General features: G+C 36.8%; 1 protein-coding gene across 2 annotated transcripts; it reads right to left on the bottom strand.

Moving 5' to 3' along the window:
* Positions 1–516: 516 nt before the first annotated feature.
* On the bottom strand, positions 517–20,621 carry pias1b (protein inhibitor of activated STAT, 1b). Of its 2 annotated transcripts, none has more exons than XM_079874737.1 (14): positions 20,529–20,621; positions 12,583–13,027; positions 9,626–9,710; positions 9,256–9,303; positions 8,795–8,885; positions 8,225–8,359; positions 8,011–8,116; positions 6,174–6,247; positions 5,664–5,824; positions 4,948–5,078; positions 4,603–4,783; positions 4,250–4,389; positions 3,019–3,059; positions 517–2,849 (listed from the first exon to the last, which is right to left on the bottom strand). In XM_079874737.1, the coding sequence occupies exons 1-14, from the start codon at positions 20,550–20,552 to the stop codon at positions 2,532–2,534; spliced, it is 1,980 nt and encodes a 659-aa protein (XP_079730863.1). In that variant the 5' UTR covers positions 20,553–20,621; the 3' UTR covers positions 517–2,531. The 2 variants fall into 2 exon arrangements, with proteins under 2 accessions (XP_079730863.1, XP_079730862.1); XM_079874736.1 differs by lacking the exon at positions 20,529–20,621 and adding an exon at positions 13,122–13,157 and having other exon boundaries at positions 555–2,849.
* Between the last annotated feature and the right edge of the window lie 415 nt (positions 20,622–21,036).

Here is a 21,036-nt window from a genome sequence, read left to right as displayed (position 1 = left end):
AACTCGTTGTTTTGGTTCAGGAGGAACTGTGAAAGGCGGCTGCTGTTTCTGTTGCGCTGCTCTGTGACTGACGTCTGTCTAACTCTGCGTAGCATGAGGGGTTTTTATGGTCCTACACCTTCCACAGATGATATGTTTACGTTCATATAAATGCATTTAGACCATTTAACTTATTGATTGCTATAAGGATGTTAAGAGACTTTCAACCAACATAACAAAAAATGTTTCTGCAACAAATAACCTACCCTGCCTTTAATCCATAAACTGTATTTTGTGCATTCACTTGTGATAAAAAACACTTGAAATAAATTATTTCAATAGTAATATTAGACCAGCTCTTTGTAAATCAAATCAAAAAAAAAAAAAAATGAAGTTTAACTTTTTTTGTGTTGTTCTTGCTGCTCTGTAATAATAATAATATTAAAAAATACAGACAATTTCTAGTCACCTCATGAGTGAGATATAGAGATTTAGCATTCTGCAACCAGAGGTCAAATAAAGACCAAAATACAGATAAGACAGAAATAGAAAAGATTTAATGTATTTGTTTTATTACAGCTAAACCGCTCTCTACATAAACAAGTAACATTCATTAAGTAAACAATGTATCCCAATTCAAATAATAAATAATTCATATAATATTTTGTACAAACTGGTATTGGTTTCCTGTACATAATGGTTTCTCTCATAGCGTACCATACAGTAAGAGAAGAACTTAAGGCAGAGAGTTCATACTTGCCAGTTATTGGTACAGCTATAACAGACTGACTGTCTAGTGGTTTACTTCAAGGACGTAGCGGTTCAGTGGGCACGTGAAATGTATGATTTCAGTGCGATGTCAAATGGGAGATTTGTGTAGAATGATGGCCGTCTCAATTTTGTGTGCTATTATGTAACTCAGTGCAAATGTAAAAATATATAAATTAAACTAGCATGGGTTCATCAATCCAATTGTTAATTTTCAACACTTTGAATACAAAAATCACTCATTCAGGAAGGTTAGCGTACTGTGCACTGGCTGTCATCGAGTGATTAAAAGTATGTGCTAACGTTCATCCAGGTCCAAAATGAGCTGTTCCACAACCTTTGTTTTTAATGCAGGACAATCAATGACAAATCAAAAACAGCTGTCACTTCACAACTAAGCCAGAGGGTGTGCACACAGCTGGCTTTTATCCTTTAAACAGTTTCATTTCAACCAAAGTTGAATCTGACACAGCAAGTACGATTGTGGAATTAATGCCTCAGAAGTCTCATATAGTACAAATATGAGAGAAGAAGAGACAAGGACACGTAATTAGCTACGATGCAAAGCAAGTGTTAAGAGCTCTTGAAATAATTACGAAATAAATGCATGATCAAACAAATAGTAAAAATATAATATATAGATAAAATAAATAAATTCAGTTTTACACAGATGAAAATAGACAGCACAGATTATGTTGCAATTCGGTCACCTTCCAAGCACACTTTCAAAAGCTATAAAGCTAGAATTAGATAATGGTTGCATTATTTTAATAGTAGCCCAAACCACACAGACCTCGAGAAAATGGTGTTCTCGACCTTTAAAATGGGCCACTCGAAATGGCAAGTGCGTTTAGCCATTTTTACAGAAAGCTGTCAATTGCCATTTAATAGGTTTGCTAGTGTGGGAAATGACATGTCTTAAGGAAATAACTACTCATCTGCAACATCCTTCTGGTTATTTTTCAGTCATCTTTGCAACACCAAATGAGGTATACTAAAGTGTCTGATACCCTCAGCGCTGTTTTTGCAAACCTCACCTCATCTTTTGAGGTTTGGTTCAGAAGAAAAAAAATCAAAGGATGTAAGATTGACTAACCAGCAAATCTGGGCACTGAAGTCTTTAAACTCCGCTTCTTACATAATTAATGTGGTGATGAAAGAGAAAGAGTGCGCAAATGGAATAAGATGTGACCTCTGTCGCCTGTTCAAGCATGTCGTGGCTAGATTCTGTATTGGCATAAGGGAATGCTTCTGTACAGCATACATCCTACATAACTTAAAGCAATAATAAATTACCTGCACAGGATAATGGCATTAAATAATGTGATGTTCCCTCACTGATCAAACAATGGCTGAGGGAAAGAGTCTTAGAAATAAAAATGATGAAGATGACTGCCATTCTATTACGGTGACTAAAATAATTATCTGAAGTGAAATAAAATAGCAAAAAAGTATAAAAGGTACAGAATAAGATAATCAAGGAACAACACACAGAGCAGTGAAAAACATCTTCAGTATCCATGGAGAAAATACCAACTGAAGTCACTCACTGGGTAGGCAGCGTCCTATTGTTTATATACAAAAGTAAAACTGAAAATAGATTTTTCTTCTCTGTACACAGCAATTTTATTCTTCTCTTTACAAAAGTCTTTGTTCTCTTTTTTTTCCTCCAAACTTTCGATCCCATTCATGTCTAAATCCTATCACGAGTGCACAAAGCTCCTCCTCCGCCCTCCAGCTGTTTGTGATAAAAGCGTGTCCGTTTGCAGGGCGCCCCAGTGTGGTCAGTCCAGTGATATGACATCGGGGATGGAGCCGTATATTACGGAGGCGGCGGCGTCGGAGCGCGAGCGGGAGGCGCTGGTGTGTGTGTGGCTGTCTCTCAGACTGCTGGAGGACACCAGACTGCTGCTGCTTCCACTGCTGCTCCCCCCGCTGCCGTTGGCAGGCACTAGCGAGCTGTTCGCCGACGTCCCCGACTGCTCCAGGAAGAGCTGTGACGAACCATAGGGCATGAAACGGTTCAGCAGCAGCTCGTGGTCTTCTGATGCTGACGCAGAGGCTGAGGCGGCGGCTGCAGCGGCCATGACCATGTTATAATGCTGCAACAACAAAAACTTTCGATTATGTTGATGTTTAATAATAAAAAAAGTTTGTATTTTAATTCTCTCTCAGTCAGCTCTGGGTCCAGATGTGGTCAAACAGACGTTTGTTTAAGAACAATGCCGCCCTCTAGCTGTGATGTGCTGCTGTTTCAGAGAGTGAACCTACCTGGTGATTGTCCCCTTGTAAAAATGAGAAGAAATTCAGATCTGTAGAACAAGAAAAAAAGTTGCTTGGGATAAATTTGCCTAGAAATATATTTTAAATTTTAAGACACAACATATTTTAAAATTCTAAAACTTGGTTTGTGGATTAAATAAAAAGAAATCCCAGATTTAATGTAGAGATGCACGATTAATCATTAAAAGATCACAATCTCGATTCGCAAACAATGCAATCTCATTCCTAATTGACAACGATTCGCCTGTGTCTATTAAACCTTTGTTCACAGTGAACATTCAGATTTGTCATGTATAGGTATGAAAAGGCTTCACAAACAGTCTTTTCAACTACACAGTATCTTGCAATAATTCAAATTATCACAGAAGTACTGGGATAAAAGTTTTTAGTTCGGATGTAAACTACGGTAGTGATGATCTAAATAGAGTAAATCATCTTTGGAAAAAGCATCAAATAAAGATTGTGTATCATTACACTAAAAATGTATATCATTGAATCATTCATTCAAGAGATTCATTCAAAAATGCTGATTCATCCAATAATGAAACAAGTGAAGTCTTTTAGATCAAGTCATTGAATTATTCATTCAAACAGTTAAAAAAACAATTCAAATTAATTCAATATTTATAAGAGACTGCAGCAATTAACCTTTTTTAAGAACCTCTAGAAAATTACGTTATTTTTAGTTGTCTGCTCAGAATCATGGGAGAATCATCATCTCTATTTTAAACAAAAAAAAATGTTGATTCTCAATTTATCCAGAATCATGCAGCTCTATTTAAAATGTAATAACATTTTCATTTCAAATGCATGCTGCTCTTCTGAACTTTCTTTTCATCAAATAAACTTGAAAAGATTATCACGGTTTACACACCAATTTTATGATAATAATAAATGTTTCTTGAGCACCAAATCAGCATATTAGAATGATTTCTACCATCACAGAAATTAATTACATCTTAAAATATATTCAAATGGAAAATAATTGGTTTTATGTTGTCATTTTTCACAATATTACTGTTTTTATTGTATTTTTGAACTTTTCGATTATTTTCAAATCTTACCGACCCCAAAACCTTGAACAGAGGTGTAGGTAAATGACAACCAATTCAACTGAGCATGAACAAACGAGGAGGTCAAGACGAACTGTGCCGTTTGAGCTAGTAGGCACACTCGTATTAAAAATGAAAAATATTATATCAATGGAATGAAGCGGTACCTGACAGGTCATTGGCTGTGTGGTAATAGTGACGATAATCCTGGATGAGAGGAGGAGGGGGAGGGATGTAGTTTGTCTCCATTGACGGCATGCTGGGAGCCCGTGCCAGAGGAGACGTCTGATGATGTAGATTTAACACTCTACAGCAAAAAATAAATTTAAAGTAATATACAGAGGTTTTAAAATGATCCAGACATTTAAACCACATTTCAAAATGTCTGAACATCTTTGCCTTATATGACAAAGTATGAATCCATTTATAAGAAATAACACTTGTTTTAAGATATTTCACAAAAACTTTTGTTGGGTTTTAAATGATAAATCAATAGACATGCTGAAATATAAATTCTCACCCTTTGTTGGCAGTTGGGGAGGTGGGAGATAGAGATGGACAGGGTCTTTTAGGTGGAGGCTCGTCGTTATCATCTTCATCATCATCTGAGGAGCTGTCCAGCGTCAAGTCAATTACCTCCACCTTCTTACTGCTATGGGACGAACTGTTTCTGTGGTCCGATACAACCGACCGACACGAGTCTACAAGAGAGTAAGTAATCTTTAAAAAGCAAGTCAAGACTATCTAAAATGTTATGTTTAATACGGTACTCTGCAAATATCTACACATTTTACTACAGGACTGAGACACAACTGTCTATTGTCTCCATAACTCATAACATATATAACAGTCTATGTGGTAATACCATCAATGCCGTTTGACGATGCTGACACTTCCTGTACCACTCTCTTGGATCTCATAGGAGCCCAATTGCCATCTTCTTTAAACTGAATTTCATCACAGTCCACACAACTGCTCAGAATCTCCATGAACAACCTGTAGAACAACAAAGAAAAACTTTGCAGAGACTTCAATTTTGACAGCACACACAGCAGTTCAAAAACTTAGGGTAAGTAAGATTTATTTATTTTTGAAGAAGAAAATACTTTCATAAAGCAATGGCACATTGATCAAAAGTGGCAGTAAAGATATTTAGGATGTTGCAAAAGAGTTTCTTTCTATTCATCAAAATAATCCTAAAAAAATTTGTTTCCATGAAAATATTAAGAAGTTTTTTCAACATTCAAAATGATAAATGTTTCTTGAGCAGCAAATCAGCATATAAGAATGATTTCTGAAGGATCATGTGACACTGAAGACTAAAGTAATGGCTGCTAGAAAAAAGAATCACAGAAATAAATTACATTTTAAAATATATTTTAAATTATAATAACTTTACTGTATTTTTGACCAAATAAAACTTTCAAAGCCTTTAACAGTTTTTGAACAGCCTTTTGAACAGTTGTGTATAGATGCTCATACACATTAGGCAATGACTGGTACATTAAAGCAAAACAAAGAGTTTTTGTAGATTTCAGATGGCCCACAATCACAGGTGTGAAAGGTGAGACCAGTACTGACCCGTCAATAATAAGGTGCTCGTATGGAGCTTTCTTGTCGCAGACCGGACACACCCAGGTGGGTTTCTTCTCATTCATTTGGATGTAGAGCGTAGCATCAAAGCACTGTAGGTGCGAGCAGGTGAGCGCTCGACAGGGAATCGTCAACCGCATCTTTCCGAGCTGTTCATTTACACACAGATGGACACACATTATGTTAGAATACATTAAATGGCCACATATTGCTTTCAAACTTCATAACTGAATTATGATTATACAGTTCTATCTAGTTCCTAAACTGCTGGCTTGTGGTTTATTCTCCAACACTCAAAATTATTCAAATGAAAACGAACACTATGTGGAAAGTCAGAGAGTCATAAGCAGGGCTTGGTGGTCTTGGTGAAAAGAAGCAGAGTTTCCTTATTCTGACAAAATGGTTAATGCAATTGTGTCCAAAGGAATGTCACAAGGTTCACCAGAATCCCTTAAGAGGAATAAAAACTTTATTGAGGGTTGAGGGTCCATTACATACCGGACAGAGTAAGGAGACTCGCAGGCTGGTGGTGGCAATCTCACTGTCAGGGTCGGCGGTAAGCTTTTCTTTGACTGAAGAGAGGGCACAGAACACAAAACCAATCAGTCTTTTTACAGGCAATATATTTTCTTACAGTGAACAGGCAGCTTAAAACACTTAACTTTGTAAGTTATTGGGGGGGGGAAACACTTTATTTTGGTCAAAACAATAGTTGCCAATGTTAAATGGGAGCATTGGTAGGTGAATGTCGGAAAATCCAAAGAAAACATGCCAAAAATGTGCATTTTTGTGTAATATTCAGAATGTAAAGGTTTAATAGGCTTTATCTCGAACGTCACAAGAACAAACAGGAATTATTGCATCCGCTTGTCTGAGAAAGTGTTACACCAATTTGAACTGACAACTACATCTATGGACTTTTAAGGTAATCAGCTAAATTAACTAGTTATTTTTATTGTTGGCATTTTATTTGATTTTGAAAAAAAAAAAAAAAAATTCAATCTGCATATGCGATGGACATCTTTGGTAGCTCCTCTGAAGGCATCTTGAGGAAAACATCTCTATATTTAATAGGGGTGTAACGATACACAAAACTGACGGTTCGGTACGTCCCACGGTTTTGACGTCTCGGTTCGGTTCGGTTCGGTTCATTTAGGTGGGGTGGGGGGTTTAGAAAGCTAAAATTTCTTTTCTTTTTTTTTTAACAGTGCTTTAATTAACAAATTGTGTCCTTGTCTTTAAATTAATTCAATTACAAGTAAACGTCTCGCAAGGATAAAAAAAATTATCTGCTAATGCTGTAAACTATATAGGAGCCCTTACTTTCACATTACTATAACATTAAAGCTTAACAACAGAGCCTAGACTTTTAGCCTAAATTCAGTTGCTATTTATTATTAGATATAATAATAATCAACACTCAAGTAACAAATTGTATGAAAACATGTAAACTGTACATAAGGCAGTTTTTACATTAACATATGTTTTTACTCTAGTTTATTATTGAAATATAATCATTTACACAGTTGCTGTCATTTTCATGACTGATATTTTAAAAATACATTAAATAATCAAGATGTCATTAACAGGTTAAGTAAACTATAATATAGGCTATAGGCTAATACAGTGCATTTATTTAGTGAAAGGGTTCATTTCCTTAGCAAACCAACATGCTGTGGACACTGAATGACTTGCCTGAGGTAAATAAAGCTATATGAAAAACTAAGTGTTTTATTGACGTATTTCCGCTGTTGAAACACTGACTTAGCGATTACACGAGTTATGATGCCTTTCAGTAAGTATACTGTATCTTTTTAAACATACCTTCAGGTGTCCATTCATGTTTATTCTGTAACTGAGGAAGAGATGCTCGCGTTTACTCGCGCTCCACGCTGCCGCTTTAAATGAGGAGCCTGTCACGCCACATCAAAGAGCGCCAAAACGACATCTAATGTTTGAATTTCGTGATCAAATAGACAGAATCTGAAAGATTACACCTTGCTTATTATCGAAAGTAACAAAACACTGAGCTTATTGCGATTAAATGTGGTTAATGGTGGTTAGGCAACAACGCTGTATTCGTTGTGTACACATAAGACATGAGGTCGAATAGGGGCGGGGCGGGCATGTTCGGTACGCCATGAGAGTATCGCGATTCGTATCGTTGGTGGTGTATCGCGGTTTTTCGGTTCGGTTCGAATATCGTTACACCCCTAATATTTAATGGAGCACATACAAAAGACCTGAACTGGAAGCGATGCAACCTGTTTTTAAAAATACGGAAGTTTGTTGCGCATAACTCGAATTCAACCATCTGGGTTCAGAGTAAACTTACTGAGTGCTCTTGAGTGGTCTGGGTTTCTAATGCCTTTTGATCGTAGTCTCTGTAGCAAAACTGAGGAGGACTGCTGTCGGACCAAGTACACTGCCATGGAGTAGCTCTGTATGGACAACACAGCTTTTAGAAACGCATTCTGAGCAACATGACAGTGGTGTTTCAATTTCAGACCAATCAAGAAACAATTTCAAACAGATTTCACTTTCATTACCCTTCCGATTTCTGACGTCCATGACACAACAATGGTGTTGGGAACTGTTGTAGACAACCTAACCAGGGAGGTAATGTTGATGGGTCTGCTCGGTCGCTTTGGCTCCACTCCATTTTTGGTTGGAGGAAGATATCCCTGAGGACAACCACAAAAAGTCATTCAGTTAAACAGCCTGCACAAAAGTTTGTATATGAAACATTAATTTGTTATAAGAGTTTGTTATAAGAGATGTTAAAGAAGTAAAAAATATATCTTTAAAAAAATATGTGCAATCTTTGTATTTGTGTTGGTTTCATGATCTCCTTTTGAATGTTTTTAAGCGTCAGTTTTGAGTTAACAGACATTCAATGGATGGACAGAAATCTCTCAGATTTCATTTAAAATATCTGTATTTGTGTTCTGAAGATTAATATAAATATTATGGGTTTAGAACAACATATGCTGACAGAATGTTTGGGTGAATTATCCCTTTAAATCTACTTGTTAACATACATGTGTTAATCATTGTTTCAAACAATTGTTTCTGAACGATTCTTGCTGATTTGTGAGCAAAAATAAAGTCAGACTCACAGGGAGGTTACAGGGTTTTCCATTCACTTTTACACAAAGGTTGGGTGGGAAATGATCTTCCTGAGGACAACTTGTCTCTGATAAGCAAAACCTGAAAAATATGTTTTGAGATTCTTTTAGGAATGTGTGGGAAAGATTTCCAAGACTCTCTCAGAAATCCAAACAAAAGCTCTGAAGATGGGGGTATGTTAGCCTCAAAAGAGAGAATCAAAAAGTAGACATCACATTAAAATACACAATCTTCAACTGCACAGCACTTTAAACAGCAAAGAATTTGCTATATTAAATGTGAAATACAACAATTTACATTATCATAAGATTTTGTGATAACACAAAACATTAACAAACAATAGCGGCAAGAAAAATGACACTAAGTAATTATTTAGCAGCATGTTTCCAGTTTGACAAAAAGATCCAGTTGAGTTTTATAGATCTTTAGTTGGAAACTTGTTTTATCATACCTTAGCTGTACTTGCACGGTGAAGTCACATTTGGTCCCAGAAATGTCCCTGTCGAGACAAGAGGGTGGGAGTAAAGGAATGTGTGATAGAGCGTAGGAGAGAAAAGCATACCAAACATTCTACAGGACCGCTCGCTTGGCACGTCTGATAAGCACTATCGCCGTCTATGTAACTACAAGATGAAGATATCTAACAAGACTAGGTAAACGGCACAACCGCTGTTTTAAATTCAACTGGTTTTCAGTTCTGGCTGAAATAACTATTTAAAATGTATTAGAAGTAAAAAATTAGTTGGGGCATTTCAAACACTTGAACCATGTTATCTTGTCTGACAATGTAATTTGATATCCCCCTCCACACACACACTTACATTGAGCTGCTGATCTGTTGAACTTGCTGAGGCGTTAGTGCAAACGCAAAACATGTTTCCTGAAACCTCTGACTGCTGTCTGAGGCTGTAAAACAATAAGAGAGGAGACGATGGAGAAACCACCACATCACCATCGATAAAAAGACAGGGATAACACTTAATATCAAATAATACTATTGATACTAGGGCTGCACAATATATCGAAATGATCAAAATATCGCAAATGTATATATCGCAATAGCTTGTAATAACTGGGGTCATGACCAAAAGTCAAAGAGAAAATCACTCACTGCTCTTGGCTGAATAACTTTTGTGGCTTTAATAAGAATCAGTATTTATATTTAACTCATACAGTGAAAACTAAGCAGTGTTTTATTTTTACATTTGATTATTCAGTTTCTGTTGTTAAATAAACCTAATGTAGGCCTTCCTGAAACCCTAAACCTCGTGGTTAACACTGATGTTAAAACAACACTTCTTATGCTACAGTAAAACACTGCTGTTCACTTTCAGAAGTTGAAATGTTTTCTTGACACAAAAAGAAACACGCATGTAGGTTATATAATTTTAGATATATTTAAGATAATTTAAGTTAATTTTACACACTAAACATTATCGTATCGCGTATCGAACATCGCATTATTTAATGAGTTATCGCATTTTTCTTCAATATCGTGCAGCCCTAATTGATACAAATTTATACAAAAATTAAAAATATATATTTCTACAATTAAATTATTTTATAACAAAATTAAATATATAAGGAATTTAATCATGTTTACCATTCAAATATGACTCTCTATTACAAAACAGCACAGTTAAGGCAACACAAAGAATAGTCCATTTTATCCATTTAACATTGATTTTGATAAAAATACACGTTTTAGAGTATTTTGTGCTTCCAAGTTAGCAAACGTTTGGAGAGGGCCTTTTCTGTATCATACAGTCCATAAAGAAATGCTTCAGTAAGTCTGGGGTGTTTACTCAAAAGGAAACTGTAAGGGAGGACCAACTTCCTTGTACTGGTTTTTGCTGGTCCACATACTTTTGGTTATTTATAATATATATATTTGCATATGTCGTGACAGCATCCGAAAGTGAACTTTAGTTAACAGCATCAAGAAAAATCCAACCGTAAGTGAAGTGAATTATCTCAAACCGATAGCAAAGCAGCATCTCAGTGACAGAGACAAGCTTGCTGGTCCTTTCCAGTGGAACCACTTTTAAACACTGGTGCAGTTTAGTTCAAAGCCAAACTCTACACAACAGATCCAAAAATAGCCCGGGTTACATAACCCAATCTCCTTAAATGAAGCAAGGGTTTCAGACGCAAGAGAGAGTGAGAGAGATAAGAGGAAGCTCTATCAGCACCTTTACAGGCACACATAGGTGGCTGAACTCAATGAGAGAGACTGAAATGAGAGGTGTGCTTTCCTTGAGCAGTCATGTGAAGAGGAAAATCTATTCCAATTGAAGTGGAGAGAGTTTAACAGCGAGATGCTGGCAGATTAATCTGTACTCAGTTCTCGGCTGTGTTAAAGCTCCATCAACACTGGTTGCACTCTCAGCTCAAACAACTCAAAATTCATCACAAGAAAGAATGTTCAGTCCGAGGGGCTTCAACTCAATATGGAAGGACCATCTTATTTCCTGGAAGTTGCTTGAGAAGCAATTTAATGTTACAGGGTCCTTTGCATTGCATAGCAAAAATCAGTTATTATTTAGCAATTTGCACTCAAACTGAACTCTATAAGAGTCCTTGTAAGAAAATTAAACTTGAAATAAGGTAGCATGCTTCCGCACTTCAAAATGAGCAGTTAAGCACTGGTTAAGGACCTAGATTTCAAGCTGCCACCTGCTCAATTCAATTTTTGATGGAGTTTGGCCTGACTGGCTCCATAGATTGATTTTGAGGACCCACTTTGGCAGTAATTTCCATTGAAAGAATACAATGACAGGCTTGTATTTGAAAGATCCCTAAAGTGAGATCCCAAAGGCTAGTTATCGAAACATCTCAAAGACTAAAACCAGAGAAAAACATAGCCTAACACCTAAACTATCAAAGGACAAAGGCAGTAACACAGCCTTTGGGCTTAATGACACTTCCTTTCCATTTTGGCCTTTTATTCTTAGCATGAGCTGGATGACTAAATATAGCACAGGTGGCCTCTGTCCAATCTGATAAGCCATAAATCACTTCAAGAGCACCTTTATGTTTGTATCAATGGGGGAGGAGAAGTCTTCAAGAGAGGCCCATACATCCCATAAGGGATGTACAAATCTAAAGATTTTCTAAATCGATTAGTCAGTGGGTTGTCCGAATGTCTAGTTAGTCTTAAGGCAGCATCATGTCCACAAGCTCCCAACAGATGCTTTTCTTAGCGATATATTGATGCAAACATAAATATAAAGTGAATTATTTAATCAAAACTATGTTGTTTTTAAAATATAATAATTAAGATAACACTTTATTTAAGGTAACGTTGTTACACGTAACGTTACATGTACTTATGCATAATTACAAGTAACTAACCCTAAGCCAAACCCTAAGTCTAACAGTAACCCTATAAGTGAATGCAGTCAATTAATATTAGTCAGTACTTATTTGTGTAATTGCACTGTAACAACGTAACCTTAAAGCATAACCATAAAAAATATTTCTTTTTTTTTAGTTTATATTTTAGGGGTGCACCATATTTGTGGGTTATTCTTGGATCCAGAAAGTTTAAAACCCCTGGGCTAAATAACTTAAAACGGCTGCAGTAGAAATGGCACAAAACTATTTATGTGCAACCAGGACGAAGAATTGTTTCAGAAGAGATGAATTTAGAGAAAACTTCTTGGAAAGGGCTTTAATGTGCAAAACACTCTCTGACAAGCTCCATTTCTAAATTCATTACTGTAGAAGCACAATTCAACCTTAATCAACACTGTTAGAGATCATTCCTTATACTCACCTAAACTGGTGGGTTTGATAAGCTCATCAAGTAGATCGTAGAAGGGCAGCCTCTGTAGCTTGACGTCTGGATGGACTGGGTGAAGGGCGGAGGGCAGGTGGGGCAGGCCCAGCTCGTGCTTTGGCCCAAGCAGTGCGACAGGTAGTAGAGACGGTGAACCGTGCCCATCAAATCCCAGCTGTGTTAGGCTGGTGGGCAGGCCTGCGTGAGCTCCTCCAGAGGTGGAGTGTATGCCAGGGAGGGACAGGTCTGTCGGGGACACCATCTTTGTGGGGAAGCGGCGGCGGTAGAGCTCCTTGATCTTCATCTGCACGGCAGGGCTGCAGCCGGCTTTCAACAAATGTAATGCTTTGGTCAAGAGTTCGTGCTTCCTTCCATGTTTGTTGCGGCCTGCATATCCTAGAAGAACCTGAAGCTCTGAGACACGGAGGCTCATCACCATTTGCTGTTTTTAAAAGAGAGGAAACAGCAGAGAAATTATGCAATTGCCAAAACAAATAATTCAGAGAGCATTTAACTAGGTTAAAGGAATAGTTCACCCCAAAATGATGATCAATGAAGACAGCATACACGTTTGTACAGCCTAAGATTGAGTAAATAAATGAAATAAACTATTAAACTTTTAAAATTCAAACAATGCTCTTAAGAATTGAAATTGTAATACATAGTTAAAACACACTACCATTCAAACTTTGGGGTTGTTAGTACAATTTTTTTAATGTTTTTGAAAAAAGTCTCAGTAAAATACAGTAAAAACAGTGTGAAATATTATTACAAATACAATTAAGTTTTCTATTTTAATATATTTTAAAATGCAATATTTATTCCTGTGATGGCAAAGCTGAATTTTCAGCTGTCAAACATTTCTTATTATTATCAATGTTGAAAATGGTTGTGCTGAATAATATTTTTGTGGAAACTGTGATTTTTTTCTTTCTTTCAGGATTCTTTGATAAACAGAAAGTTACAAAGAACAGCACATATTTGAAATAGAAAAAATGTATAACATTATAGGCCTACACGTATTTTTATCAATTTAATACATCCTTGGAGAATAAAAGTATTAATTTCTTTAAAAAAAGATTACCAAACTTTTGATCACTAGTGTATTTTTTAATAGATTTTCCAACCTATTTCTTCATGTTGCAATAACTGACAAACTGAAAAGTCATCATTTACTTTCTATTTAAACATTAGTCAACCTAACTCAGGTTAACTAGTGTTTAGGTGCCTCACTTTTAATGAGGGTGGTTTAAAATGGTTATCCAGTCTGTATGGTAAGAGCTATGATTTATATGTCTTACACATACACTTACATGTAGGCCGGCTAGGACTAAATTAGCTTCAGGCTCAGTCTTGGACGAGCATTCATTATAAGCCATAAGTCATAGGCTACATTGTTATGTTGGCCAAAAGGCCTGTCAGTGAGAATACAATCAGTTTGGTTTGCCAAACGCAGATCATATCAGATTTTTAGGCTGTAACGTTTGTATTGTATTGTTTAGTTTCTGATACAGACATGTAATTGTGATGACCCATGTACGAAGTTTGAGCACATGTGCAAACGTTAACACCTACACGTGTGGGATCAAAGCCACTTCTCATGTGCAGAACAGCAGACTTTACCTCCCCTGTCATTCTTGGATATTCTGAGACTATAAAGGGCTGTGTTGGTGGTACCGGCATTTGGATTCTATTAAAATCTATGGGCAGGCAGAGTGGTGAAGAGGCTGAGATAGTGGGGGAAGGGAAAATCAAGCCTAAGCCTGGGCCAGTGAGTTTTCATAACAAAAGCAGTGGAGAACAGCTCCAGGGAAAACAAGAGAACCACAGACCAGCGAAAGCTCATATTTCTTCACCTCGGAGAGACCACAGTCCCCTCCCCAGTTTACTGCCAAGTGCCAACTGGACTGTTCACACAAATACTTACACAAACACTCTTTATTAATTTCCACCCACCCCACCGCCCAACACAAATAAACGGCTTCACTGCCGGTATAGGCAGATGATGAGACTCTTGCTCGTCCTATCGTAATGAGGAACGGCCCCCAATGTAAACCTAGAGCGATCAGAAGTTTGGTGATTAAAAAAGAACCCATGGGAAAGCCTGAACTTTCTGGTAAATCATATAGCTAGTCAGCATGGTTTCAGAAAGTGTTTTTCCTTTTATACTTCTAAGATCAAATGAACATCCCTAAAAGTATACTCTTGTAGGGTTGTCATTACACCATAAAAATGTCTAACAATACTATACCAGCTGAAGTATCACGATACAAAGTAGTATTGCGCTACCATGCAAATCTACAAAATTAACCAAACTTTCATAAATACATAGATGTAAATGAAAACAGACCAGATTTTCCACTGAATACTTCATTAATGAGAATAAATAACTGGCTATTGTTACCAATCAAATGAAATCAGTGTAAACGAAACTAATCTAAGCAAAGAAGCTGCATGAAGTGACATTCAGCATCCCCTGATAAACGGCAGCGCGAACAAAGTGCAACTTTATCTCATTGCAAAATGAACTGAAGCATCGGGAAACACTCAATAAAGCGCTAATTCTACACTGCATTTACCAACAGCACTCAAAAAAAACAAAACTCTGTCATCAATGTTTTTCCAGGCATTTGTTTTCAAATGAACTTTTAAATAGTGTACCTGCCGCACATACAATATTCCATACTGTACTATCGTATTGACGATACTACCATTTAAAAAACACAATGGTGTCGCCAGTATTTTGAAGCTTTAGTATTGCGATATTACCATAGTACCGGTATACCGTGCAACCCTACACTCTGTCAAGTTCAACAGTTGAAATCCTCAGTCAACAGCCAGCAGAGAGAGCAGAGTGAAGGGAGCAAACACTCCTAGTTTAAACTGTTATTAGGATTAGCTCATCCTCCTGAGGGCCCTATAACCCTGTGACGACAAAGGAATAGCCTAAGTGGACCTTGAGCTGTGTAAAAACTAGGGGTGTAACAGTTCTCTGTAAAAATAATAATAATAATAATAAAATACACGATTAATCTTAGTTCTAACACATATGGATTATCTGTTTTGTAAAGAAAACAAAGCATTAAATAGACATTCGGAGTGAAAACATCAGCTAATGTTGCCCGTCTCGTTCTTTAAGGACACGACCACACTGCTAGATGGCGGAGTCGGCTACAGGAACAAAGCGTACCAGAAGATGATGCTTGTTTATCTCTGTACATGCACCCAGTTGGAGAAGCGGCAGCAATGTTAACGAAAATTCTGATGTTTATCATACTTTAATTTTCTAGTACCGGTACTTTAAGAATGGCAGAGTTTTAATAAAAGTAATATTTACTGATTTGCATCGCCGTGTGTGACGGCGTGACAGACAGTTTGCATGCAGCGCTTTGCAAAAAATGAGAAGTCTCTTATCCTCACCAGGCTGCATTTACTTGGTCAAAAATAGTCAAAACAGTAATACTTTGAAATATTAGGCTATAATTTAGAATAACTGTCAGTAGCTCTTCAGTCCAGTGTAACATGATCCTTCAGGAATCACTTTAATATGCTCAAGAAACATTTTTTATTATTAAAAATAACATTGAAAACAGCTGTGCTACTTAACTATATATATATAGAATCATTTTTTGATAAATAGAAAGTCCAAAAGAACAGTATTTAATTGGAAAAAATTAAAAAAATATTTTGTAACAAATGTCTTCACTGTTACTTTTGGTCAAATTGATTAATTTCTTTTAAAACTAACCCCATAAAGTAATCTCTCAATGACGCTGATACCCTATGGGAAATGGGTTCTTGTGTCTGTAAGCGCACACACATTTAATAAATATACCTCTGCAAACCGCAGGATGCCGCACAAAGGTTATCTACACAAGCTAGATGAACAAGCAGCAAGACAAGTACTACAGGTGATGAAAAAAGCCCTCCTATTACTGTAGAGCTGTACAATCTGTATTGTATAATAAAGTTCATATTTAAAGGTGACTTGACTTCACATGACCTTTGTAATGACATGGCTTTTTTCTATTATTTTACTTTGTTCCTTGAGGTTCATTTATGATGTTAGTTTTTGTTTTGTTTTGCAAAAAAAGCAAATATATGTGGAAAAATGATTATTTTAAACCCTCTCTCTGAAATGATTGGTTATTAAGGGGAGGCTCCTTTAAGGCTTGTCAGCAAATTACCACTGTTATGATTACTAAAGTCACTGCATAGAAAATAATGAAATGATCACCACCACCCCCCACTGTTGCAAGCGACTAGATAAGTGTTTTGAAAATATTAACCCTTTAAAATCATAATTTACAGACAAAGCAGCATTAACAAATAGTTACTTATGGTTATGCAATCAAATGCTCTGAACAAACATCTAATCCTCCGACCCGATCTGGGACCCCACCACTTCTTTATGATGCTGGCATCCTTCCGAAGTCCGTACAGAGACTCAAACAAGCTGTTTAAACAAGACTTGTCAAAGCAAATGTTCTTTTATTCTCCAATTTGTCCTGTTGTCAGCAGACTCAAGCACAATGGGGTACAGCAGAAATTGAACAGGCCAGGCATTTGTATACTGTAGACAGCTTCAGTGATTATAATGGGTTCTATTTGCTTTTGACACGAGGCCCGTTAAGAGACTGAACGCCAATGGCCTTGTTTGTTGATGTCATGCTCTAGTGGCAGTCATATGCAAATGTGTCATTTGCCTGTGTGACGTCACAGGTCCCACATCATCTAAACAAACCGTTTTTGAAGCTTGGTTACATAAATGCTTTTTTATAAACTTTCAACCCTAAATAATGTTGTTTCAATGGTAATTTTTTTTTTGATTTCTCATGTCATCACCCTTTTAAGATTTTATTAGCATTTCCAAGAATAGAAATCACAATTTTTAAGTTTCCTGCTATTTCATGGCTTTACCTGACCCAGGAAACCCTGCAGTTGCTTTCCAGCTGTTTAAGGCGTTACTCTCGCCAAAATGCAACCTAGGGTCTTTTTGTTAATCTACCCGAGGCGAACTTTTGTTTAAAAGCATAATTAGAATGGAAACGCCACTTTTAAGTTTCTCCGAATGCGAATGAACTGACTCTGAATTTTAGTATTGTTTCTTATATGAGGATCCTTTTTCAAATACAAGGTCAATATTGATTTTCACAAACGACAAAACAACAAATTATCCGTAAATGTATATGAACTAAGCTTTAGGAGCTTTCCATCTTTACTCTCCTCCCTGTTACGTCACATTCGGAGATCGACTATTTTTGACTGACAAAATCCCGGCGGACGGAAACAACAACAGCTACAGTAAGTTGTTCAAAATCTTTCTTTTTAGTAAACTCTGTGTAAACAATGTTCTCAATGCTCGAGTTCAAGTGAAGATCCCTTGGTGATACTTCGAGCAAAGTTTTATGTTGTGTCGAGCCTTCTTAGTGTTTTAAAAATAGCGATTTTGATGCTATCATAGTCGTGCCCCTAGCACTCCCATTCAAAAGGCAATTTGACCGAAAAGGAAAATACGGTCAAACATAAAAATGGCATTTCCATTCTAATTATGCTTTTAAACGAAAGTTTGCCTCGGGTAGATTAACAAAAAGACCCTAGGTTGCATTTTGGCGAGAGTTAGCCCACGCTTTAAGCTTGAAAGCTTCAGCACACATTTATTATGACTGGGTGGAAAATGAGCGACCATCGCAGACTTCAGAATTTCTCTTTTTAAAAAGAAAAACTGCATACAGGTTTAGAACAACATGAGGGCGAGTAAATGATGACAGATCATCTCTTTAGGCCCTCAGATAATTCCAGCACTACTTCCAAAAACATCAAAGCAAGACAATAATAGGCTCTGTTCTATGGTCTGATCTCCTCGCAAAGAACTGAGAACAGTCTGAATAGTAGGCTATACTTCTTCACAGAAAAAGGTGCATTTAATAAAACAACTGCTTGAATCAACAATGAGGTTCCTGATTTACTTTATTTCATTAAAATGAGTGTGGTTATTATCATAAGCCTTGACTCATTTATGACAAAGACATAATCTAAAGGAAGCACTTCTCTGAAAGGATGTCATTTTGGTAACTGCGTTTGGTAAAGCAAGCTTCCGATCTGCATAACCCACAAATGCATTGATGCTCAATAACATTAAAAAATCAAATTATAATAATTGATCAATTAAAATTAGGTAAAATTCTTGATGATAAACTACCACCCCGTCCCCAATAAATTACACAAACAATAGAAGAAACAAGATTTTTAATTTATGTTTTAAAACCACCAGGAAGTGGTGTAAATCATGAACCTTTTGTTTTGACAGATTATGATGCAGGTCTCCAATGCAAGTGTCAAAGCTAGAATTAAAATTTCACAGTAACGTATTATATTAGAAGTATTGCAACAAGTGTACGTTTTAGCATTAAATCCTTAAACAACTCAAAATTGGATTTCATTTGATGAGTTATTTCAGACGGTGAACGTTGAAACTGAAAGCAAATAAAACACTCTTGATTTCAATCAGCGAAGAAGACAACTATTTCTTTTTAAGCTTTCTGGTTTAAATACGTACAACATTGGCAAGACTAACAGTGTTATAGGAAGGATTCTAGAATTTAAAAGACTGTCCAGGATTTTTTTTTTTAAAAAAGAAGAAAAAAGAAAGAATAATTCATATCAACTGAATTCAAATTCAAAACTAGGCCTAATTATATTCAGTTAATGCTAATACTGCCTGTTACCATTAAATATTTGCGTTTTAGCAGCAAATTGTCCTTTTTCTAATGTAGCAAGATTTCCTCCAAATACATTTTTGTCTTAAATGGTAAAACCCCAGGAAATGCCTTCTCTACTGACACACACCTAAAATATACAGCTTAAATCTACTTTAATAAACATAAAACATAATGATAATGCTTATCGTCCTGTTTTGCTCCATGCAAAATTACTATTTATTTTTTTATTGCCAACAAGAGTATCAAGGTACAATGTGCCATTTCTGCAACTTCTACTACACAGTACACAAGGGCCCATGTTATGTGTTTCAGAGAACCTTAAAAATAACCAACAACTACTTTTGACAGTATTTTGTCCAAGTCACAGTCAGATAAGAACTCTATGAACTCTAAACAGCAATGGGTCAGGTCACTAGCAATCCATATCGTGATTAAAACAAGACTACACAGGTGGGGCAGACAATAACATCAAAATGAACAACAATAACAATGACAGAAAGCACAATTAAAACGTCTTCATGTCTTATCTCAAACCTAAGACATCACTCATGTAAGCACCAGCTAAACATACACGAACTTCCAACTAAAACATACAGAAACTAAAAGTAACAGGCCATGGTCGATGGTTGCGTCTCAAAATCTGGTGTTCTGCAAACACACAGAGCATTTCTGGATGTCACAGACTCAACACAAATGTTCAAACGTTTCTATGATGCCCAAAAATTCAGTCTTGGTTGTCAGCTATCTATGTTATGAGACTGAGCAGTGATTCTGTTCTTATAAATGCAGCGGGTTAACAAAAGTCCTAACTGTCAAAGTAACGTTACCGAATCTCCAGCCTGTTAGCAGCCTACGCACCACCCACATGCTGCTTCACACTTACGACCGACTCCTCTGACGGCCCACGGATTATTTTACACCTCATTTAAACGTTAAAAGAACAATTAACCGTATTAATATATCAATTCAGATGGAAGGGAGGTAATTTCACACCAGCAGGCAGACAGCTGTGCGGGTTAGCAGGCAGCTAGCTGGACCCATCACAACAATAACACTGTTCCTTTAACCGGGCTCAAAACTGCTCATAAAGCGCTTTTTAAATCAAATACGGAACGACGCCTCGTACATAAGTCAATCACAGGAACAGGTCAGACGGAAAGCATCGCCGAACAGGTATTTTATAAAGGCTTAATTGACAGTAATTCGTGGGTTACACTTTACCTTCAATTCCGCACTCTCCGCCATCTTGTTTCTCTGGCGCAAGCGTGATCTGAGCCTTGGCACGTGACCAGAACGTGTGTTTGTTCTAATGCTGAGGAATCCCTCTGTAGTTTAAAAATTAGCGCGAGGATTACGCGATTTCACGCTGCTTGAATGGAATACATGGCAAATGGCATCACACACCAGCGACAAGATCTCCTGGAACGAAACGCACTCGCTTGATTGATTTATCAATCAATACAATTCGTAAATGTGCTTATTGATTGAACAAAACGGTATATATCAGTACGTTTCCCAGAAAATCTGTCAGCTGTTGAGTCATTTCCAAGAATCGGTTCTTTTGAACAATTTGTTTCAATGAACAAGAGCAAACAAAGCAGATAGTGTCATGTGTTCGAGTTTTTACACGTTTTTATTTAGTGTTGTAATTGCATAGCTATGTCGTGTCTAGTTGTTGCAGCCATGATTCACCTTGCAATGTCGAGCCCAAATATAATTATCATTTACA

This window comes from Squalius cephalus, assembly GCF_949319135.1.
Source record: "Squalius cephalus genome assembly, chromosome: 6".
In the NCBI taxonomy this organism is placed as follows: domain Eukaryota; kingdom Metazoa; phylum Chordata; class Actinopteri; order Cypriniformes; family Leuciscidae; genus Squalius; species Squalius cephalus.
This window is presented reverse-complemented; position numbering and strand designations above follow the sequence as displayed.

What these genes read in the sequence shown, in the direction of transcription:
- pias1b (XM_079874737.1), bottom strand. Translation starts at nt 20,552, where the DNA reads ATGGCGGAGAGTGCGGAATTGAAG. An exon ending in TCCCCAACTGCCAACAAAGG is followed by an intron (nt 4,390 to 4,602) that starts GTGAGAATTTAT and finishes TTTTTGCTGTAG; the next exon opens with AGTGTTAAATCTACATCATC. An exon ending in CACAGCCAATGACCTGTCAG is followed by an intron (nt 3,060 to 4,249) that starts GTACCGCTTCAT and finishes CTTGTTCTACAG; the next exon opens with ATCTGAATTTCTTCTCATTT.